Source organism: Rattus rattus, chromosome 16 (assembly GCF_011064425.1).
Source record: "Rattus rattus isolate New Zealand chromosome 16, Rrattus_CSIRO_v1, whole genome shotgun sequence".
Classification (NCBI taxonomy): Eukaryota; Metazoa; Chordata; class Mammalia; order Rodentia; family Muridae; genus Rattus; species Rattus rattus.
Window position 1 is genome coordinate 23,786,273 of NC_046169.1, and position 24,911 is coordinate 23,811,183.

General features: G+C 45.5%; 1 protein-coding gene across 4 annotated transcripts in view; it reads right to left on the bottom strand.

Moving 5' to 3' along the window:
* Rabgef1 (RAB guanine nucleotide exchange factor 1) overlaps positions 1 to 24,137 on the bottom strand; it is a 43,851-nt gene extending 19,714 nt beyond the window's left edge. Inside the window, exons 1-3 of one of the 4 annotated variants that reach the window (XM_032886687.1) lie at positions 23,766 to 23,787; positions 7,987 to 8,172; positions 5,039 to 5,205 (exon numbers count right to left, since the gene is read on the bottom strand). In XM_032886687.1, the coding sequence (XP_032742578.1) occupies positions 5,039 to 5,205; positions 7,987 to 8,165 (346 nt within the window). In that variant the 5' untranslated portion in view covers positions 8,166 to 8,172; positions 23,766 to 23,787. Of the gene's footprint in view, positions 1 to 5,038; positions 5,206 to 7,986; positions 8,173 to 23,749; positions 23,788 to 24,063 lie in introns of those variants that run through there. The other 3 variants (XM_032886688.1, XM_032886689.1, XM_032886690.1) reach the window with 3 other exon arrangements.
* Between the last annotated feature and the right edge of the window lie 774 nt (positions 24,138 to 24,911).

The following is a 24,911-nucleotide window of genomic DNA, read 5'->3' on the forward strand; positions in this document are numbered from 1 at the left end:
TATAGTGTCTGCCAGGGGCCAAACGGCCAGAGCCTGCACACCAGCTTACATGTATCTTGTGTTTCTCAAATGACAACATTTGCAGCTCAAGTCCATCCAGTCAAACAGGGTTCTCAAGCTCTCCATCGCCCAGCTCAAAGGTTTAAAGAGCTCTGCAGTCCAGCGAGCCTGACCAGGACAGCAGTGTTTGAGCTATCATTCGAGGAGCACAGGCTCTGTGTGTTAAACTGCTCATTAGCTTACAGTCTCATGAGCTGGGTGGGATTACTATCTTACATATGGATCTTAGAAAACTTGTCACTTACCTGTTCAAAGCCACATGCAGTAAAAGAAAGTGCTGGGATTTGAACGTAGACTAGAATCTCAAGCCCTGTACCATCCTTTTATTACTGCAGCATCTGTCTACCTAAATCAGCCCAGGAGGGGCTCAAAAGATGGGTTACTGGCTAAGAGTACTCTTCCAGGAGCACCCATGTTGAATGGTTCACAGCCATCAATAACTCCAGCTCCAGTGGGCCCAATGTCTTCTTCTGGCCTCTGTGAAGATGGCATTCACATGCACACTCATACACATAAATAATAGTAATAATAATAACAATAAAAAAGCCCAAAAGGATGCAAGACAACAGACTCACTTAAGCCCAGAAGACTAAAGCCAGCGTGGGAATACAGTGAGATCTGACCCCAGTCAATCAATCAAAAGTCAGTGAGTATCAACAAATCACCTGCTATGTATTGTTAGAAGAGCAGACCAAATATTACATCAGATTTCCTCTTTGATATATGATAAGAATAAACCTTTATCTGAATGCTTATGAAGAATAAGGACAACATGAAGAGGTACAAGTGTTAATTATTTGCAGCATAATCATGGGGACCTAAATTTCATTCCCAGAACCCACTACAAAGGCAGGGAAGCTGTCATGTGTCTGCACTGGGGTGGCAGACCCTGGAGCTCCCTGGCAGTCAGCCTATCCAAACTGGTGAGCCCCGGGTTCACTGAAAGACCCTGTCTCAAATAATAAGGTGGAGAATAATCAAAGAAGATACCTAGTGTCGACCTAAGGTCTCCACAGCCACTCACACACAAATGCACATACAGACCCAACACACACACACACACACACACACACACACACACACACACACACACACACACACACACACACACACACATTCTTCAAATCCCTTAGAAGACTGTGCTTTGTTCTCAATCTAGCTCCCTGGGCTAAGAGCTTTCTTTTGTGCTGCTAATATAAATAAACTAACAAGGGCAAAGGCTGCACACAGTGGGGAAGTAAAATAAAGTCACAGAAAACAAAGTCGACCGCTGGTCTAGACTCAAGGTGAACCTGCACGGGTATCAGCTGAGTGAACTCACTAGGGGCCCAGCAGGCAACCAGGCTGAAGGGAAAGCTCCCCTGGCAAACTTTTGTAAGTCACTGTAAACTAACAGCCAACAGTGCCCTCACTCAGAAATGAAGGATTTTTACATGCTTTGAGCTCCTCCCTCAGAAACTTTGACATACAAACCCAGACACAGCTCTAACAGTGAAAAGGAAGAGCAGGCCGGTGTAAGGATGTTCACCTCTTACCCCAGCAGGAAATGAGGCGAGGGAGATTCCAAGTTTGAGGTGAGCTACACAGTGAGTTCAAGGCCAGCTTGAGGCTCTAAGCATGACCCTGTGACTCCAGGACAGAGGACACAGCTGGTGCTAACAGAGCCCTTGCCTAGCACTCAGGAGAACCTAGGTCCAATTCCCACTACTAGGCGGGTGGGTAAAAGATACAAACCAAAAGGAAAGGAGAACTCCCTACAGGTGATAATGGGGTCCTAGAGATTATTGGAAAGGCACTGACTGACGGCCCAGTGACAGACAAAGAGCCATCCCACCGAACACTAATCCCCACGTGCCAACAATTGGAGGTTTGTACTGGCACTGCTACGAAAGCTGCGGAATTCCTAGGTGTTAACAACATGACCTTCCAATACTGAAGACAAGGCCAAGCGTCTTCTTAAATGTTTACATTAACATTTACTTAGCTGTCTGGCTAGTGTGTAAATGCACACGTGTGTACTTAAGTTTGGGCGTGCACATGTTGCCATGCACCTATGGAGATCAGAAGATACTCTGGGGATCCTGTTTCTTCTTCCTTCTATTACCTGAATTCTGGGGACCACTTAAATTCCAGTCATTATGCCTGACGGAAGTGCCTTTACCAACTGGGCCACTGTGCTGGGGCAAAGCCAAACTTCGGAATTTAAAAAACTAGAGTTTTTTTCATACAATTATATTTTGATCATATTCTTTCCCCTACCCCAAAATGTCTTAAAGAAAGAACAAGGAGAATGAATGTGAATCCTGGCCTCAGCTCCATGTGGATCACCAGACTCATACAAAGATATCCCAGACAACAGTTTAGAAGCACTTCACTGGCCAGATATGCTTCAAGGAATTTGTTCCTTTAGACAAAAACAAAACAAAACAAAAAGGCCTGCGTATGCTGTCTGTCTGTCTGTCTGTCTGTCTGTCTATGTATATACATCAATAATCCTATCTAGACGACCAGAAAGGGTTTTAAGGGGCTATCATTGCTCATTTTCCCTTTAAATTACCCTAGAAAGGCAGTGGGGCTCTAGTGATGCTCTTGCCAGCATCACTGCTTTCTCTCCATCTCTCTCACTGTTTCAGACTCACTGACCTAAGTCCTGAGCCCTGAGTCATGGCTGTGAGACTGAGACACAAGTAAATGTCTTTCCAACCTCGCTCTGAGCCTCTTCAACAAGCTCACTGAGAGAACACTGAGCCTTTGATTAGATTTATTTGTTTTAATTTTATTTTATATGGATAAATATCTGTATGCCATTTCTTTGCCCAGGGACTGAGGAGACCAGGAGAGGGCACTGGATTCCCTGGAACTGGAGTTGCCACATGGGTGCTGGGAATCAAATCTGGGTCCTCTATATGAACAGCTAAGCACAAATCACTATGCCTTTAATGACTCCTTCATATAGCATTTTAAACATCCTAAATTTTATTTTCATTATTTGTGTGTGTGTGTGTGTGTGTGTGTGTGTGTGTGTGTGTGTGTGTACAGGTGCCCTCATAGGCACTGGATTCCCTAGAGCTGCAGTTACAGGCACCTGCCTGACAGAACTTGAGTCCTCCACAAAAAAAACAAGGGCCCTAACTACTAAGCATCTGTCCAGCCCTTAAGTATTATTTTAAGAAGAGATGAGGGCTGAAGAGAGCCTCGGGCAGTTAAGAGCACATACTGCTCTTTCAGAGGACCTGAGTTCAATTCCCAGCACCCACATCAGACAACTCACAACTACCTGTAGCCACAGCCCCACAGGGACCCCTCTCCTCTTGTCTCCTCAAGCACTGCACGCATATAAGATAGATGCACATAGTTTTCTGAAAACTTTGGTTTTTTTCGAGACAGGGTTTTCCTATATAGCCCTTACTTTCCAACTCACTCTGAAGACCAGGCTGTCTTTGATTCAGAGATCCACCTGCCTCTGTCTCCTGAGTGCTAGAATTGAAGATACGTACCACCACTGCCCAGCTTAAAACATTTTTTAAAAGATTTATTTATATATTTTACATATGTGAGTACACTGTCACTCTCTTCAGACACACAATTACAGATGGTTGTGAGCTACCATGTGGTTGCTAGGAATTGAACTCAGGACCTCTGGAAGAGCAGTCAATGCTCCTAACTGCTGAGCCATCACTAACATTTTTTAATGAGGAAAAGAAGTAGATACAGCAGCTAGGAAATGCTCAGTCAATAAAAGCACATGCATGAGGACCTCAGCTGAACTCTCAAAATTCACACAAAGGCCAGGCATAGTGGCAGAAGCCTGTAGTCCCAAGCTTAGGGTCAGAGACAAAAAGATCCTGTGATTCAACAGCCAGCCAGTCAAGCTGAAACAGGGAGGGCTATGAAACCCTGCTTCAAAAAAAAAATAAAGGGAGGGGGTTGGGGATTTGGCTCAGTGGTAGGCGCTTGCCTAACATGGCGAGAGGCCCTGGGTTGGTCCCCAGCTCCAAAAAAAAAAAAATAAAAAAAAATAAAATAAAATAAAGGAGGACAGGCTGGAGAGATGGCTCAGCGGTTAAGAGCACTGACTGCTCTTCCAGAGGACCTGAGTTCAATTCCCAGCAACCACATGGTGGCTCACAACCATTTGTAATGGGATCCGATGCTCTCTTCGGGTGTGTCTGAAGACAGCTGCAGCATACTTATATTACACTAAATAAATAAATCTCAAAAAGAAAATAAGGTGGAGAAGAAGTGAAGATAGGAAATGAATGAGGAGGAGCTGGCGGGATGGCTCAGTGTTTAAGACCACTCACTGCTCTTCTAGAGGACCCACGTTCGAGTCCCAGAACCCACATGGCACCTCACAGCCGTCTGTGACTTCAGTTTCTGGCCTCTGAGGGCACCAGGCACACAGTGGTGCACAGACATTAAGCAAACAAGGCATCTACAAACATAACATTTTTAAGAACAAACACAAATCCATCCACAAGAAAATACACAAGAGCCCCAAATGAGTCTTTTCCTGTCTGTTTCCTCAAAGAATAAGAAATAAGCTTTAAGAGACAAAGGCTCTCAGGTGACTTCAAGTTTAGAAACAGCCTAATCTCCTAAGTTATGGACACAGTGGGTATTACACAAGGTAAACAAACAAGGATCAGAAAAAACAAAGCATGAAAATTATCAGACAAAACCATTAAGTAGCCGATGATAAGCAGTTTGGATGAGCGTGTTTATAAAGTATCTTTATCAACACAGCTACACGTTCCTACAGTACTCCTGCAGGAAAAAAGCTTCTTTAAAAAAACAGCGTCTCTTCAAGTCAAAGTGAATTATTACTTCACATACTGCCTGGCCATCAAACTCGATTTCCATGTTAAATCTGGTCTAGAACTTTCTTGGGCTTACAGAAGCGGAAGGCTGAGCCCACCTGCCTTCTAGATCTAACCTGCAGCTTACTCAGGCCTGGAAGAAGAAAAGAGAAAATTACCCTTCTTGGATCCAGCCCTGGAAGAGGCGCTGAAGAACTTCTTCACTGTGGTGACTTTGCGGGTTTTCTCATTGGTTTTCTTCTCCTCAAACTTGGAGAAGGTGAGGGACTGGGCTCCTTGGCTGCTCTGGCTGCTAGCGAAGGCCTCTTCCTCCTCCCGCTGAAGTCTGAAATTCAGAGGGAAGACTGAATGATCTGGATCCTCTCCAGGTATTCCCAGGGTCTAAACGATCTTGTTCAAACTACTGAGAAAGATCTGACTTTAAAACAGAAACTAAACATACCACGTGGATCTGAGGCCTCAGGTATGTGGCTGTAAGGTGGAATTCTATACCTGGTGAAGATTTCAGTACACAGCTTTAATCCCCAGTACCCCCAAAGCAAAACAAGCATGCTTTGTATACAGAATTACCTGTCTTCCTGGGAGGCCCAGGAAGACATATCACGGGAATTTGAGGGCAACCTGGGTTACAGACTGAGACCCTGTCTTAAATTACCATATTAAGAAACTGCTGAGGCGTGCTGGTGGGATGGCTCAGTGTGTAAAGGCACTTGTCACCAGCCTGGCCTCCTGAGTTGAGTCCCGGGAGCTCAAAGGGTAGAAAGAGAGAAGTGACCACTGGGGCTGGCCTCTGGCCTCCGTACATGTGCTGTGGCATTTGCACACTCACACATACCATAAGTCAATGTAGGCACTGGACAGATGGCTCCGGGTTTAAGGCACTTGCTGCACCTGTAGAAGACCTGGGTCTGGTTCCCAGCAGCCACACGGCAGCTCACCACCTCCCGTAACTCCAGCTCTAGACAATCTGACACCCTCTTCTGGTCTCCTCGGGTACTGAACATGTGTGGTGCACTTACATACATGCAGGCACCATACACATACAAATAATTCTTTGAAAGTACAGAAAGAAATATCACATTTGAGGCTTAGGAGTAGCTAACTTGCCTAGCACTCTCAAAGCACTGAGTTCAGTCCCCAGCGCTGCATGCATGGTGGCACACATCTGTTCTCCCACCATGTGGAGGGTAAAGGCAAGAATATCCAAAGTCCAAGGTCACCCTTGATGACACAGGGAGTCTGAGGTCAGCCTGGGATACAGAGAGAGCCTGCCTCAAAATACCATTAAAGGGCCAGCAAGGTGGCTCAGTAAGTAAGATAAAAGGCACTTGCCACCAAGCCTAATGACCTAAATTCAGTCTCCAAAACCCATCTGGCTGAAGGAAAAAAAAAACATGGCATCTATACATGGAGACAACCCCTCTCACAAAACGAGATAGTTTTTTTTTAAATAAACATCATGTAACATATGAATGTGTGCATGTTAGGGGCTGGAGAGATGGCTCAGAGAGAGGGCACATACTGTTTTGCAGAGGACCTGTAAAAGTAACTTTTATTGGCCTGTTGTAATTGCTATCTGGGAGGCTTACTGATAGCCTAGACCTAGTCCTGGAAGCTCCTAGCATTTGTACAATCTTAGCAACGTCTAGAGTGTTTCAGCCTCTCAGACCTGCTGCTGAATAAGCTCACCTTTTCCTAGTTCTTTCTGAACTCTGGCTGTCTGGTTCAACTCAGCTGTTCAGGCTCAAACTCCTCTCCGAGCTGACTGATTCAGTCTGCCCCCACCCCCGACCCCCTCTCAGCCTCTCCTGAATTGCTTTGTTTGGCCTCATACAACTTTGGCAATCTGTTCTAACCTATTGGTCCCTTCTCATTCTCTGGCTTGTTCTGTCCTCACCTGTGTCTAACTTGTTCTCTCTTCAACCTGTCTTTGTTCAACTATCCCAGTAAAACTGCCTCTCTCCTTCTCCCTCTCTGTGGTGCTCAACTCTCCCTCTCAACTCTACTGCACTGCTCTCCACACTCTCCACACTCTACTGCACTCCTGTACTGTACTATCTGTCTCTCCCGTAAGTAGTTTCCCTTTCCTCTCTCTCGTCTCCTGAGAGTTGGGCAAATCCTATTCTGTCAAATCTTTCTCTGACTCATCACTTTGTCTGCCACTCAATTACCCATCACTTTCAAACATGGGTGCCTCCTTCTGCAAACTAACTTTACTTTCATTGTTTGGGATTAAAGATGTGTACTAAGGGTGTGTCTGTTCCAGACAGAGGGATTAAAGGTGTTTGCTAAAGGTCGAGCCACACCTTAACTAGAAACAGTTATTTTCAGTAAAACAATCTTGGGATTTGGTGTGATCAAATGTCCTGCAACAGGACCCAAGTCACACACACACACACACACACACACACACACACACACACACACACACACACACACAAATAAACCCTTCAATGGTGTCAAAGAGATTGCTCAGAAGTTTAGAGTACTTGATCTGCAGAGAACCAAGGTTCAATTCCCAGGACATCACAAGGTCACTTGCAACTCTATTTCCAGGAGATCCTTTCTGACTCCCACAGGCACTAGGCACACATATTTCAAACATACATACATACACAGAGGCATACATACATAATGCAGACAAAACATTTATACGCATAAAATAGTAAATATTTTTCTAAAAAATCTTTCATAAAGAAAGGAAGAGGGGTACAGGTAAAAAAGAAAGAAAGGAGGAAATGGACTTGCTGGGATGGATGCAGTTCAGAGGGAGAGTTCACACCCAGCATGTCTGGGTTCAATCATCAGCACTGACAATCAGGGGGGTGTTTGAAGGAATGTAGCTCTTTTCCCTATTTGAGAGCCACACGAAATATCACTATCCAGCAAGACAATTCCTAGAGCAGAATGGAAACCAAGTGTTTTTAGAACAAAGGACAGAAAACTCCAGAAGAAAGGTCTGAGAAAGCACTACAGTGGTGACGCTCACGGCAGGTCTACAGGATGACAAGGGTTCTAGATAAGCAGGCCTGGGCATGACAGACTGTACGCCGATTCTGTCTTAGTGACCACACCACACCTCCACATAGTCTGTGAGGTCCTTTACCGTTCTGCTAGTTCCCAGTCCTCTTGGATCTGCCTCTGCCGGGCCTTGTGGTACTCCTCCCTCCAGCATTTGGAGCAGAAACCCTGCCAGGCAGGGTTTCCGTAGTAACCACATCCTTTCTTGCACAGGAGCTCCGATTGATCCACATGAATTCCCCGGCGTTCGGACTTCAGGCTCATCTTCTTCCTGATAACCAAGGAGTGAGAAAGCATTGAAAATTAACTTGCTTCCATACTATTAAAATACAACACTTATGAAGCAAAATTCAAATGAGTCTGAGCTCTTCAAGCCATAAGGGGAGAAAGAAAGAACAGAAGGAGAGAAGAAAGTACAAACGCCAAAGTTCAACACGGCGAATTCAAGTACAGCCACAGTAAACAAAGACTTCATCTGAGGCCCGAAATACACAGAGCACCTTAAGAGCCTAATACTGGATTAAAGACCTAAGCATAAAGCTTTAAACTCCTAGAAGGAAAGCTTCTGACACTGGCAAAGACTTCAACACGCCAAAGCACAGGAAATAGAAGTAACAAAACCAGACAGATGGCACAACAGCAAACTTCTGCACAACACACAATGCAACAAACAGAGTGGCCACCTACTGAATGGGAAAAGACATTTCCAACCTCTGCAGAAAAGGCCAAGCCCAAAATCTATGAAGAACACTGACAAGCCAACAAGATAGAACACACAACTCTCCTAAGGAGAAATAAGTGTCCTACAGACTGCAAGACCCTGTCTCAAAAACAAACAAAATGACTAACAAAGACTGGGAATGTTGGCATAGGCCTGTAATCCATCAGTCTGAAGCAGGAAGACTGCAAGTTCTAGGCCCACCTAGCTTAGAGTGAAACCTTATCTAGAAATAAATATTTAGTAGTCAGAAAACACATGAAGGAATTGGAATAAATCAAAACCATAATGAGACATCATTTCACACTGCTGAGAAAGTCACCTTAAATACACACACATACTGAAGTGCTAATAGGAATACCTATCCATTAGATATAGCCTTTTGTTGCATTCAGAAGGCTGGGAACTGGAGGTGAATAGCCTGGTAATCTGTATTGTCTGTAGGACCAGGCCATACCAAGCTCCCACAACCAGGACCAGAGGTGGCTAATAGCCCAAATGACCTCTATGCTACATGTGTGATGCAGACCAGGCCAGACCACCCCTCTGTCCTAGCTAATACAGGTAGCCTGTCTCTACAGCCTATCTTGGAAGAAATGATATGTACTTCTAGATGAGTTTCAATTATGTCTCCTTGTGTACCAGGGACTGTATTACACCAGGAAACAGTTTTCCAAATTGCACCATGTTTAAGTGTGCAAAACAATAAACCACCTGGCATCAGACTCCCGAAGTCTGACCCAGCCTGGGTGACTAAGTCAGGCTGAACAGTCTACACCCCACCTCTTCAAGGGTTGTTTTGCTGCCAGTCATGACGCCTACCTTTATTTCTTCTAGGTTCTCTTCCCTTTTAAGATTTATTTATTTCACGTATGTGGGTACACTGTCGCTGTCTTCAGACACACCAGAAGAGGGCATCAGATCTCATTACAGTTGGTTGTGAGCCACCATGTGGTTGCTGGGATTTGAACTCAGGACCTCTATGAGAGCAGTCAGTGCTCCTAACCGCTGAGCCATCCCTCCAGCCCCTTCTTCTAAGTTCTTTTTTTTTTTTTTTTTTTTTTTTTGGAGCTGAGGACCAACCCAGGGCCTTGGGCTTACTAGGCAAGCGCTCTACCACTGAGCTAAATCCCCAACCCCTTTTTTTTTTTTTTTTTTAAAGATTTTATTTATTGTATATGAGTACACTGTAGCTGTCTTCAGACACACCAGAAAGGGCATCAGATCGTTACAGATGGTTGTGAGCCACCATGTGGTTGCTGGGATTCGAACTCAGGACCTCTGGAAGAGCAGTCAGTGCTCTTAACCACTGAGCCATCTCTCCAGCCCTTCTTCTAAGTTCTTATTTTACGTGTTCTCGTGACAATGATGGAAGATTATAGCACAATGAAGGCTCCATCCCAAACACCTGTAGAGATCGATTAACACTGGTGCTGTGGAGATGCCCAGTAGACACAGTAACTGTTGCACAAGCACGAGGACCTCGGTTCAATCCCCAGCATCACCTAAAAGCTGGGCATGGCAATATATCCCTGTAACTCTAGTGCTGGGGCAAAGAGATAGGGAGATCCCTGGGATTTCCTAGCCAAAATGTAAGGTCAAAGTTCAGTGAGGGACCTTGTCTCAAAAAATAAGGTGGATTGGTGCAAGGCCTCTCTCAGGTTTTCTTCTCTGCACCCACTCATATCTGTGGGCTGCTTTTGGTTTCATGTTATGCCTGACTTCCCTCTAAGGTTTACCTTGTGTCTGCATACTTTAATATTTGGCCAAAGTCGGAGAGTGTGCTCAAACCTCTCTGGTCAGTGGGGCATCGGTTTCTGAGGGGCAGAACCTGTATATGCAGAGGCAACATGAAGTGGCCCCCAAAACATCTGAGGGTATAAGGTCTCCGTGCATTCTTTGGCACATATATCGACCCACTAGGAGGGTGGGAGTTTTATTATTTTATGTGTGTATGGTACATTATGTGTTTTTTTTTTTTTCTTTTTTTCGGAGTTGGGGACCGAACCCAGGGCCTTGTGCTTGCTAGGCAAGCGCTCTACCACTGAGCTAAATCCCCAACCCCACATTATATGTTTATATGAGCGTGCACATGTCATGTGTTTGGAAGCCAGAGGTTGAAGTCAGATAGCCTGCTTTCTTCCGTTGCTGTCCACCGTGTGTTTTAAAAATCCATTTGCCAGATGCGCTTGCACACGCTTTCACATGCCTTCACTTTCAGCACTTGGGAAGCAGGACTCCAAAGTGGGAATCGGACCGGTCTACAGGGTGAGCTGTGTCGTTTAGAGCTACATTCTGTGACCCTGTATGGGCCGGGGCTGGCAAGATGACTCGGGAGGTAAAGGAGCTGCCAGACCCGATAATGATTCAATCCCTGTGGGAGAGAAGGGACTCCAGCAAGTTGTCTTTTGACCGCTACAGATGAGAGAAGACGCATCCGCAAATATACACAGAAGGCAAATAAAATGAAAACTGTGTGAAAGTGCTTTTGCCCAGAACAGTGCGAGAGTCTGTTTACCGTGCAGTCAAATGAGTACACCATGTCCCTCCCTGCCACTGTCAACAGACTAATAAGGTCATGAAACCTGGGTTCCGTAATCTCGGGGTTCCTTGTCCTTGACTGCCTGCAAGGGACCCTGTGGGGCAAACGTACTCACAGTGACATGGAGCCTAGTGTGCTGATACCCTGCATAGTGGGTCCCTTTGTTCCCGACACAGGAGTCTCAAGCCTTCTGCCTGGTCCATCAACTTTGCCAGGCTCACTTGCGACTTACAAACAGAGCAAAACTTCCAGCCCTTCACTGTCCTTCACACTCCCCGCAAGCAGCACACAGGAAGCCATTCACACCCTCAGCCGTTAACGCAATACAAGGAGAAGCCATCAGATGGGGCTGGGGTACAGCTCGGTAACAGAGCACCTGCCTAAATTACTCAAGCCTTGGATTTGAGCCCCAGCACCGTCAAAAACAAAAAACAAACAAAAACTCCACCAGCGTGAGACATCACCCACACCTCTCAGAAATTAAATAGGCTCAGACATTACACTGCCGATGGCATTCCCATACAATGGAGGGGGGGAGTTTAAATAGTCCAGCTGACTGTTAGTAGCCTCTTTTTCATTGTTTTGGTTTTCTGAGAGGGTCCAACTCTGAGGTCCATACTGATATCAAACTCATAGCAATCCTCCTGCCTCAAGCATCCTGAGTGCTGGCATTATATAGGTGGGAGCCACAACCCACATATTCTTAGAGTCCTTACTCATTATTCAACATTCACATACTGACAGACATGTGGGCCACTACCATAACAAAAGCTCTGTGGCTCTTTTAATGTAGGAAGGACACAGCTAAGACCCTGAAGGAAGAAACATTAATATCAAATAACTACTTTTTTGTTTTGGTTTGGGTTTTGTGAGGCAGGGTTTTTGTTTCTCCCGAGCTGCCCAGGAGCTGTCTCTGTAGATAAACTCAGAGATTCACCTGCCTCCCGAGTGCTGGGATTAAAGGCGTGCACCACTACCATCCTGCTGAATAATCTTAAAACAACGAAATTTCATAAACCCATTTTAAGAAACAAGCCCTTCTGTGTACATGAAATCTATGGAGTTCTAACAGCTACTTTGGTAACAAGATGTGTAGTGAGGTATAAGATATCTCATAGTACTATCAATATGTAAAAACACCTAGGAAATATTTTAGTTGGAAAGTTATATGACCGATGTAAAAATACTGATATAGAAGCAACGGTCACAGATAACATCTATACTCCTAGAACGTAGGAAGCTGAGGCAGGAAGATTCCATGTTTAGGATCAGCCTGAACTACAAATGATAAAAAGAGAAATTAAGCTGTAGTGGTAAGGCTTACTGTACTTTAATGGTAAGGCTGTACTTAGTAAGACATACAATGTCACTGAATAAAATACACATAAACCAAAAAGTGGCACAGGTTAAAAAAAACTGTAAGTTTGGGGTTGGGGATTTAGCTCAGTGGTAAAGCGCTTGCCTAGCAAGCACAAGGCCCTGGGTTCGGTCCCCAGCTCCAGAAAAAAAGAAAAAAAAACTGTAAGTTTACTACAGATGACATAGAATTCTTAATACTTTTTAGAATGTAACAAAATAATTCCATATTTCACCAGCAACAAAAACAGGACAAATTCTCTGAAGTTTTTCCTGCATACTAGTTAAATAGTCTGAACTCAGGCAAATCACTAAAAAATATAAAACCCCCAAGTGAATCCTCATATACCATAACACATAAAATAATATTAAGGGGAGGAAAGGAATGTCTTAAATAAACAGTCGTGAATAACCAGTCAGCAATCTGACGTCTTTCAAAATAACTGGAAAGACCTGTTAAGGAGGACGAAGAGGTGACTCAGTGGCTGCTCTTGCAGGGAGCATGGATTTGACTCCTCGCACCCACACAGAAGCTGTAACCCCAGTGCCAGGGGCTCTGATGCTCTCTACTCCACTCCATGGGCACCTGCGCTCATGTGCACAGACAAACATATGTACACATAACCAATGAACTCAGAGGGATACCCTGCCTCTGCTGTGTACGAATGTGTGCACAACCACAGCCAGCTTTTCTTTTCTTTCTTTCTTCCTTCCTTCCTTTTTTCCCCCTCTCTTTCTTTCTTTCTTTTTTATAAGAGGACAGTTTTCAATGTGTCACACTAGTAACCTAAGCTGGCCTGCAGTCCTAACTCAGTCTCCCACATGATGGGATTACAGGAGTCCACACCACACCTGGTACAACTTAAACATTTTCCAGACACAGAGAGAGAGAGGACAGAACTCACATTAGATATTTATAAAACTTCTATACCTAGAAGCTACAGGGAAATCAAGAAGGAAGTGAAATTTGAATACACAAATTTAAACGTCCAGCTAGTTTTAAAACAGCCTCACCTGTGACCAAAATAGGCAGCCAAAAGGGGAGTGGAAAATAACATTGAAGTGTGACAATGAGGTATTTCGTTATACAGAGAGATAATATTAACAAAAAGCCTGAGATTGGCTGGCAGCTGTGCAGAACAAGGACATGGGCAGCTTCTTTGCAAACTGGAGCGGCCTCTTGGAAACACAAGGGGTCAGTTCTAGCATATGCACTTGACATTTTGAAAAGGCCCTGTCTGCCTGCCTGCCTGCCTGCCTGCCAGCCATCCCACTGCCACTCTGGGGATAAGGGAACTGACTCCCCACAGTCTCAGAAGCAGCGTTAGAAAACTTTAGTTTTGTCAATCAATAGTTAGCCAATGGTACTGCTATTTGTCCTTAAAGATTTTATTTTTAACTATGTGTGGGGGGCGGGGGCATCCTGTGAGCATGTGAGTGTGGGTGTTCAAGGGGCCCAGAAAGGGCTGGAGTTAAGAGCAGTTAAGAGCACTGACTGCTCTTCCAGAGGACCTGAGTTCAAGTCCCAGCAACCACATGTTGGCTCACAACCATGTGTAACGGGATCTGATGCCCTCTTCTGGTGTGTCTGAAGAAAGTGACAGTGTACTCACATATATAAAATAAATAAATCTTAAAAAAAAAAAAAAAGGCCAGAAAAGAGAACTGGAGCTAAAGGTAGTTGTGTGCCCCCAACATAGGTACTAAAAGTTCTCAATAACAGCAGTACATGAGCCATTTCTTCAACACCTGAATCAAAATTTGTAGATATTTGTTACCATGCATACATTTTTTTCAAATAAATTAACCACTCATACTTTCTGCTCCTATGTCTATATGTCTAAATGTTCTGTTTGATTCCCAGGTGCTCTTTTAAAATGATCTATCTTTTCAAGACACAATCTCTCTATGCAACCCTGGCTGACCTGGAACTCGCTCTGTAGACCAGGCTTTCCTTGAACTCACAGGTCCGCCTGCCTCTGCCTCCTAAGAGCTGGGATTAAAGATGTGCACCATCACCACCTGCCTTGAATTCTCTTTTAGGCTTCTTTTACGTTATGAGGGCACCACCACACCAAGACATGGCATTTCAAATCTGTATACAGATTTGGTAATTTTGGTAAAAACTTCCTCATGACACACATTCCTTCCAAAGGCAGTATTTCATGCAGACAACTGACATCAGAGTTTCCGTGTTACTGTTACAAAACAAAGTATGTAAACAGTCCCCTGTCCAAGTAATCCCAAAAGATAATCAAACCCAGGGTACACAATTCTGGGAGTGAACAAGCTGGTGGAGCAGCATTCTTCGAGCCTTCCAAACAATCGCCCTCTGCTGTGCCCGGCCACATCCTCTTCTCTTGCACAAAGTTTAAGCTCAAAATAATGCACCTGTGCTGTCCTCTCAAGACTCTTCGGAGAAGCAGCCGGCCCTCCAGTGGACAATTACTCTCTAAGTGCAAGAGCAGCAGACTTGGCTCAAGCTGAGAGCAGCACTTTGTAATGCATAAGGCATCCCCGCCACAAGAGGCTTGTTTCCAGTTCTATCTGACTTAGTTCTGCTCTAGCCGTTTCACCTTTTCTCTTATACTTCCGAATCACAAGGTCTGAGAATCAGAGTTTATCGAAGCCCTAGGCAATGCTAATGGGAACCACCTTGGAAACCACAACTATAAGAAAAGCACCACTGGTGTGGCGAAGTAAATCATCTCTCCTCCTGACCCCAGGAGGGGATGTCCTTTTCTTTTTCGATTATTTTTATTATTCAAGAGGGGTATTTTGTCTGCATGTATGCCTATGCACCACCGAAGCTAGAAGACAGGCTCTCTAGAGCTGGAATTACAGGTCGTTTTAAACCACCATGGGGTGCTGGAAATTGAACCCAAGTCCTCTAGAAGATGAGCCAGTGCTCATAAGAGCTGAGCCATCTCGCCAGCCTGGGATACCCTTTTCTGAGTGTGGCAGGAGCCTGTGCCAGCCTCCTGCTAAGAACTGAAAAGCTGGAAATCACAGTGTGAAATAGCAATGCTTAAAGCACCATCATGAATGCAACGGAAAGCCTGGGAAGTACCTCACACTAAGGGCCCAGATCCTAGAAAATGATGTACGATGAGGAGGTGACTTCAGCAAAAGACAGAGAACCCAGAATATGTGATGGAGGGGACAGAGGGAAATTCAAAGCTTGGGGCTAGGGAAGCCACAGTTCATGAGTGCTTGCCTGGCATGGAGGAAGCCCAGGGTTCCATCCACAGCACCATACAAACTATGTCATCATAGGTATATGGTGACATATGCCTATGATACTTGCACCCAGGTGAAGGCAGGAGGATCAGAAGTTCAAGGTCATCCTCATCTACATAGTAAATAGGTGGATGGGATACATAAGACAGTGTCTCAAAAAGAGAATGAAAGGAATGAAGGAATGAAGGAATGAAGGAATGAAGGAAGGAAGGAAGGAAGGAAGGAAGTCAGTCAGTCAGTCAGTCAGTCAGTCAGTCACACAAGCCTATAAGTCAAACACTTGGAAGGTTAAGGTGGAAGATTGCAAGTTCAAGGGGAGCTTGAACTGCTAGCAAAGCCTTTGTCAAAAATAAATACGACGATATTAGAGGCTAGTGAGATGTCCCAGCAGGTACAGGCAATTGCAGTACAAGCCTGGTGATTTCAGTTCAATTTCTAGAACCAAGCACACACAGACATATAAAAATAATATTTTAGAGAGAGCTGAAGAGATGGCTTAGTGGTTAAGAGCACTTGCTGCTCTTGCAGAGGCCCTACTTGGGTTCGGTTCCCAGCACTCCCATGGTGATTAAGAACTGCCTGGAGGGGCTGGGGATTTAGCTCAGTGGTAGAGCGCAAGGCCCTGGGTTCGGTCTTCTGCTGGGGGAGGGGAAGAACTGCTTGTAACTCCAGCTCCAGACATCCAGTATCTTCTGGCCTCCTCAGGCACTGCATGCACATACATATAGGCAAACACTCCCATATACATACAATACAATTATTTTTTAAAAAAGAAATTAGAAAGAAAATGAAATAAATGTGACTGGGGGTGGGGGAAGTTGGTAGTGAAGAGGTATAGCACTTGCCTAAAGAGTTCTAAGTACCGGGTTTGACCCCCAGGACCACAAAATATATGAAATATATATGGCTAAATATGCTACTTCATGTTGTCTCTGTCACAGCACAGTCCAGTTTGTAGGGCAGGTAATCACATAATAACGTCGTCTACAAGCTCAGTGGTTAGCATCTGGGCATGAAAGCATGCTTCCATCCAAATCCCAGCAACAGTATTGAAAATGATCCATCCGAGGCTGGACAGTTCCTGAAACCCCCCACAAACTCTCCACACTCCCTGCTCCAGGGTCCAAGCGCAGCGCTAACCAACTTTCACAGTCTGAAACATCATTCATTTGCTACATAGAAGACAAGCATATCATCAAGACATTTACTATAGAGAACTTCGGTTGCTCTCTTTCTTCTCGCTACTGCACTGCTGAGGTTGGAGGTCAGGGCCTGTGCACTCGTGCACTGCACACCAGACCCGTGGTGAATTCTAGTCCACCTATGCCTTTTGCCTTCGATGCTCTTTCTGGTTTTTTTGTTTTTTGTTTTTGTTTGTTTGTTTGTTTGTTTGTTTTCGGAGCTGAGGACCGAACCCAGGGCCTTGCACTTGCTAGGCAAGCGCTCTACCACTGAGCTAAATCCCCAACCCCACTCTTTCTGTTTTTATAATTCGAATCTGAATTATCCTCACTGCGGTCAAAGCTTTGGCCACTGGTCCAACTCACTCTTCAGGGCGCACTTAGAAAACAATGTCAAAAGTCTGATAGAAGGGGGGAGTTTGATGGAAATGAATTAAGAAGCCACAACATTACACAACTGTACCTACGCAAGGACGGTCCCACCTACTGTTGACTAAGGATAAGGAAGAACAGTCTCCTGGCCAAGCCAACCATACTGGCACTAGAAATCTTAACTACTGTTACTGAAAAAGTAGCCTTTCAATGTGTAACACACAGACAGTGACTTCCTAGCCTGAGACGAGTGGACCTGTTCCCACCTGTTCCCACATAAATCCTATGTGTAGGCTTTTCAAGCATGCACTCGGTGCTGAGGCTGGACTCTCAAAATCAGCCTCTATCTCACAACCTCCGTCTACAAATGAAGCTGCACTCTTGCTCGTTATCCTTTCAGCCCATCTCCTGCTCCTGTCAGTCTTTTCCATACACGCACGCGCACACACACACACACACACACACACACACACACACACACACACACACACACAGAGGCACGCACAATGCACATGATTCTGACTGTCCAACAACACAAAATAGATCTATTCAAAGCATTTTCCAGACAGCAGGAGATCAAAGTAAAAGCCGCAAAACCACCTGAGGGTGGCAAGAGACTGTACGAGCCTGTCTGAGTCACCTAAACCAGACCCTTGATTGAACTGTAAGAGCGAAACTCTTGGATCCCAAGACCAGGGAGCAGTTCAGCTAAGACAGAGCACACAACACTTCCAAAAGGCCTGTGGAAATTGAAGGGCAGAGCTGAGGAATTTCTGATTATCTTTCAAGGCCACGAAACCATTAGACTCCTTTCTCGACTAGCTACTAACAAGCAAAGCCACCCCCTTGTAGCTCTCGACCGGACACTTCAGACGTCGGCCCAAGCACTTGGTACAGGCTGGTCCTTGATCCCACCTTCGCTCTCCACCTACCCTGAATCACTCAGACACTCATCTCCCTTGCTCAGTACATTAGCAGCAGCAGGGTGGGCAAGCCCCTATAAGCCATTAAGAATCCTTTCTGGAACAAGATGTGGTACGAGGGGTAAGCTCTCCTTAGGAAAATTATAGCATAATAAAATGAGTTCCATCCACTAATAAACATTTTGGACTCAACCTTTAAAAGCATCTTTTAAATGTGCTCAAAAGTGCCATCTAAAGAAAAAGAAACTGCTTCAGCAAACAGTATGCCTAAAATTAGAAAATTCTATATGCCATTATAGAGGAAGTAAAAAATAAAATACTGTCATTATATACTTTTAACTTGAAAGCATAGAAAATTATAAATATAACCTATATAAAAGTTCCCTAAATTATCAAAGTATAGTGAGACATATAATGAAAAGGTCACATGAAAGGCATTATTTTATACTACACTTACTAAAAAGAAAAAAGAAAATAAAAAGAAATAAAAAATAAAAAATTTTTTTTTTCTTTTTTTTTTTTTTTTTCCCGGAGCTGGGGACTGAACCCAGGGCCTTGCGCTTGCTAGGCAAGCGCTCTACCACTGAGCTAAATCCCCAACCCTACAAAAAAATTTTAAAAAGCCAAGTATGGGGCACGCACCTTTAATCTTTAGTCCCAGTGAGGCAGAGGCAGGCAGATCACTGAGGTCAGCCTGTTCTACACAGTGAGTTCAAGGCCACACTGAGCTACAAAGTGGGGACCTACCTCAAACTAACAAAATAAAATAAAAATAAACTAAAAATAAAATGCAAGATCAGCACAATTTTCATATAAAGAACCATTAGGTTACTAAGTAAGTATTTAATATAAATACACACTTTTAACAGGGCTACTTCCGTGCTAAAATTCCCAAGTACAGATGCTAACTAATACCACAGGAGTCGAGCATCTGAAGACACCGTATTTCCTACTTCTGATGAACAGCAGTGGCAGGAGAGAGATAAAAATCAGAGGCTGATGAAGGACTATGCATCTAGCATTCCACTCTTAAAAGAAGTTTTAGGGGGTTGGGGATTTAGCTCAGTGGTAGAGCGCTTGCCTAGCAACTGCGAAGCCCTGGGTTCGGTCCCCAGCTCCGAAAAAAAAAAAAAGAAGTTTTAGAGTTCATGCCAAACTTTAAAAATCACAGCTTATTTTTATTCTCTAAAAAACCAGTAACCCTCATTTTTCTTTCAGAGCTGGGGAGATGGCTCACTGAGTGAACATGTCTGCTCACCAAGCCTAACAATTTGAGTTTGGTCACCAAGGACCTATGCGGTAGAAGGGGAACACCAAACCACCATGGATTGTCTCCTGACCTCTACACATGTCCTGCACATGCATCTGCACGGGTGCGTGCTCACACACATACAAACTAATTACGAAAATGACTTTAACCCCATTTTTAACTTTTAAAGATTTCTTCTTACATCTATGAGTGTTGGCCTCCATGTGTGCATGTGCACCATGAGTGTGCCTGGTGCCTACCAAGGCCAAAAGAGAACATCAGATTCTCTAGAACTGGAATCACAGGCTGTTGTGAGTTGCCATATGGGTGAGGGCTAGGATACAAAGCCAAGTCCTCTCCAAGACTAACCAGTGCTCTTAACCACTGAGCCATCTCTCCAACCCTCACCCCGTTTTTAGCTTTTAGCCCCCACAAATTCGATTACAATGACTATGTTGAATGGCAATTCAGCAGACTCACTTGAAAAGTGGTCCACAGATTTCACTCAGGATGGGGTGTAGTGGCACACGCCTGGTCTACATAGAGTTCCAGGACTGGCAGAGCTACCTGGACACTGTCTCAAAACAAAACAAAAACAAACTAGATTTCACTGGTCCCATCTTAGTCGCCCTGTTCCTGGCAGAGGAGCATGCCATGCTGTAAGGTTAGAGCCCTCAAGGCTCTGCCTACATTCAGGCTTCAGCTCCTTTTCAATCTCCTCCCGGTCATTTGGGAAAAAATAAAAGGCTTATGACTCGGGGCAGGGAAGGAAGATCAGTGGCACAGTACCTGCAGGGCATGTGCTCCCCATTCTCCCAGTAACCAGCCCAGGAACCCCAGCTCAGTGTGTACCTTCTCTGGTTCCTACTCAAGATGAACCAGGCTTATCCCTCTGATCAAAATGTATATGACTCCTGTTACACCTCATTAACTGATCATAATCACCATTAATTGGCTTCCCTGAAGATTGTAAGCCTGCAAAGTAGGCTACCAAAAACAAGGAAAAAGTCTTCTATAAAGCAAAGTTATACTTCCTACACCCGTGGGAAGATCCTCATCAAAAACAGAAATAAATAAATAAATAATGAATAAATAAATATAAATAGAGAGAACAAGTCTCTTTTTTTGTTTTTCCGGAGCTGGGGACCGAACCCAGGGCCTTGTGCTTGCTAGGCAATCGCTCTACCACTGAGCTAAATCCCCAACCCTAAAAACAGAAATCTTTGAAAACAGGCGTGGGGCTGGAGAAAGCTGAGGGGTTAAGAGCACATACTGCTCTCTTAGAAGACAAGTCTAATGCCCAGAACCAGATCCGGAGATAGGACAGCCTCCTCTGGTCTTTAAGAGGACCTCATTTGCACATACCTGCCACCCACACACAAACACACAGGGTGCACATAATTTAAAAAGAAAGATACAGGCAGCCAAGGTGTCCAGCATGTTAGCCAAGTCCCCCCCCCCCCCCCACCCGGGAGTGACAGTCCAGACCTTCTCCTGGGACTTTAACAGAGTCTCACTAAGTTGCCCAGGCTGGCTTGCACTGGCAATCCTCTGCTCCAGCCTGCTGAGTAGCTGGGCTTACAGGTATGCTAGAGCACAGCCTCTTCTTAAGGTGTTTTGGGGAACTTTATCCAAACCTCAAAAAATACCAGTTAAATAATAATCAACGTGCGAGGGTGAGGGTCAACAGTGATTTCCCCGTACACATCACTTCTTACAGCGCTGGGCATGATTTCCACAATGATTGGCCTTTTCTGTGAAACGCTCATTTTTACCAGAGCGGCTTTATTATCTGGCTAAGAAGGCCACTTGGCATCTTTTCTACTGATACATAGGTGTTGACCACAGATATCCCTGCTAGAGATGCTGACCTCACAGCCAATGAGTACCAAAATTTAGATGTACACAGTCAAGATTTAAAACTCTACAGTATCTAACCGATAACCCATGGAATCTATAAATACCCAATATGAATTGAGAGTGGAGAGATAATTCTCCTCAACTCAACTACTTAATCACCAGAAAAGGCAGCCATGTAAGACAGTACCTAACCCAGAACTATCTTGGACATAATCATCTTCAACCACACAGCAGCCTTCCTGTGTGAGCTGCTGCTTATGAGTTATCTTAACCAAAGGATGACTTTGCTTCATGCCCTTCCGTGGCCTTGTCACCAGCCCAGAAAAGCCCCACACTCCAGCATCTCTGCCCTTTAATACTCTTCATATAGTTGGGTGGTCTCTTCTCCGGTCCCTGATCCCCAATACACACGCTCACCTGCCTCCAAAATTCCCACTCCAGCTTGTTGATTTGAACTGTTAACACGTGTTTCAACACTTTGGGAAGGTATTTCCTGGTCCCATCTTCCACCCTCTACACTTCTGATCCCCAACACTCTAGCCTAGCACACACCATAATAAAACTCTGTGGAAGGTTTTCGTTTTCTTTCTCTGTAGTGCTGGGGATCGAGCCCAAGGCCTTAGTGCAAACTAGGCAATCATGTTACACCTTAAAGTATTTCTCCTGTCCACTATCATGTGTGCAACTGGTACCCTTGGAGACTGGAGAAGGGCATTAGATCCCCTGTATCTGGAGTTAAGACAGTTGTAAGCCACCATTTCCAAACCAGGGTACGAGAGCTGCCAGATCTCCTAACCACTGAGCTAACTCTCTAGCCATTTTTTTTTTTTTAAGCAAGTAAAAATTCAAATCCCGACAACACCTTAACCACCCTCTGACTAAGAAACAGTAAATCTTGGAGACTCTCGAGAAGACTACACCCATGTCTTGAAAGGTGTACTCTTTTCCTTAATGTCTGTGCTTAATCCCATAATAAAACTGTTTCTTAATAAACTCCAACTTCATTTTATCAAAAACAAAAAAAGCAGGGCTGGAGGTATGGCAAAAGTGAAGTAATTGCCACACAAGTATTTTGCTTTTGCCTGAACCTGAATTCAGACCCCCAGTATCCGCAAAAAAAAAAAAAAAAGTGTTCCTCGTAGCTTGTGGGCGAGCTATCCCATTTAGACAAACCTAGCTCCAGGTTCACTGAGAACATGTCCCAATGAAAGCCAAGGCTAATAAGAAACTGAGGAAGATATCCAACATTTGCTAGCCTCTGGCCTCCATATGCATACACTGTGAACACATATACCAAAAGAAACCTGAAATCTTACCACTTGAGAGGCACGGACAGGAGGATTGCTCCAAGTTCAGAGTCTTGCCTGATCTACATACACATGGAATTTCACACCAGCCAGAGATGTATTGTGAGACCCTTTCCCCCAAAATAAATACACAAATCAAAATAAATAAATAATCCCCCGAACAGTAATTCTCAAAGGCTGAATAGAAGCTGAGATTGTAGTTAGTTAAACAGCCCCTATCCAGCATGTGTAAACCTTAAAGTTGGCCATCACTAAGTAGCAAGCTTCTCCCCACTCCCTGCCCCCACTCTGCCACTAACTCCTCCCTACAGAAACACTCTATGTAGCCTCGACCATCACGGAACTCACTCTATAGACCAGGCTGGTTCTCTTCCTGTGTTCTGGGATAAAAGGTGTGCATCACCGCCGCCCATTAACAAGCTTCTTGACAAGACAAGTTTGAGACTCTTCTTTTAACTGCGACTTTGGAGGCTTGGGGGCTGGGGGTGGGGGTGTCTAATTTTACTCTGTAGTATATCCCTGTTGATGTCAAGCTCTGTTCCTGCCTCAATTTCCAACTACTGGGATGCCAGAGGTGGGTGACTAATTGGGTCTTGCTTTTAAAGTAATTCTAGGTTTGTAGGTTAAAAGGCCCAACTGTTAACTTCTAGGAGGTGGAATGAGGTGGGGGGACAACAGGGACAACCACAAAACTAGATGATGCTGTAAACGTCTGTCAAAGTGTCACATCTAAACTCCACGGGCAGACGGAGCCTACCACATCCAGCAACACATTTCCCAACCACAAAGGTTGGTCATCAGCTCTGAGACACAGCCAGCTGCCAATGACCTAGTCTCTAAGGCGCTTCCCTCTATGGAGCAAACTTCCGCGAAGGGATGGAGGGACATCCCGCGGCTCTCCTTCAAGACAGCTCGGAATCAGGGGCTGCCTTTATTATTTTTTCCCATAAAAGGGTCTTCCTAAGTGACAGAGGATGATCTCAAACTCGCGGCAATCCTCCTGCCTCAGCTTCAGGACTTCTCATTCAGAGACACCCCATAACCTTGGCCTCTAGCACCAGGTAGAAGTATTCAAAACCCCGCGCCACAGCAGCCCGCACCATCCCCCAGACCCACGCGGGCTCCGGATGGGACCCGCCCGGCTGCAACCACAACTCCGTACTCGGATACGATCGGAGCGGCAGCGGACGACCGGGGAGCGTGTCCTCCCGTGAGCCCGAGTAACGCCGAGCAGTGAAGAAGTCGGCCGACGCGGAGAGGCCAAGAGCAGAGCTCTGGCGGCCTGGCCCTCCGCGCCCGCCCGCCCGACTGAGAGGCGGAACGGAGCGGCCCGGGGTCAGCATGCGGACGGACGCCGCCGCCGCCGTCCCGCTCCGAGTGGGAACGCGCCTCCGTAGCCCCCGTCCCTCCGAACCTGGTCCGCGGCTCCGCCGGCGTCCGACAGCCGCTCCCAGCGCCGCTTCAGTCAGTCGGCTCCCTGCCCCGCCCCTGCCCCCGCACGCCCCGCCCCCGGCACACGAGCACGCGCGCGTTGCGTTCGTGTTGCGTCATTTCCGTGACGTTTCGGACTTCCGGGGTTTGGATGCCGCGGGCCGGAAAAGGGAGCCTACGCTCTGGAGGTTCACTACCAGGAATGCTGTAGGGACAGTCCCTGAGAGCAGGGGACACCGAGTGACCGTGAGACCATCGGTGACGTGTCCGTGACTCGCAAAAAGCCGCCGTTTCCCTGTCGCCCCTCACTCTGTCTACTAGCTTCTGCTTGCACTAGCCTGAGGGCGACAAGGAGCCCCGAGGACTGTCACAGCACGGATCCGGACATCAAAGTCTGAGTCCCAGCGTGTAGCGAATGCGGCCGCCAGAAGGAAAAAAACACACCTTTCCCTTTGTGAAAAGTTAGAAGGGAACAGATAGTCAGGGAAGAGATCGGAGGGAGAGTTGACTGCGGGACTGTAAAGATAGATAACGCTCCCACTTGACAGTTGAGATAGCTTCTATTAATTTTGTTATCTCTCTGTGCCGAGAACCGTCGGGGTGGAGGAGAGGAAGTAATAGGAAAGGGGAGGAGAGAATTCGGAAAGAAAAAAGATAGGAGAGCCCATGAACCCTACAAATTGATCAACTCAGAATCCATGTGACTGCTCCGGGCTCTGGGAAAAAAAATCCCAACAGGATGCTCTACTCCATCTCCCCTCCCCACCCCACCCCCACCTCATTTCAATAAATGCCTTTCTGACTCTGGTGGTGTTTTTTTGTTGTCGTTTT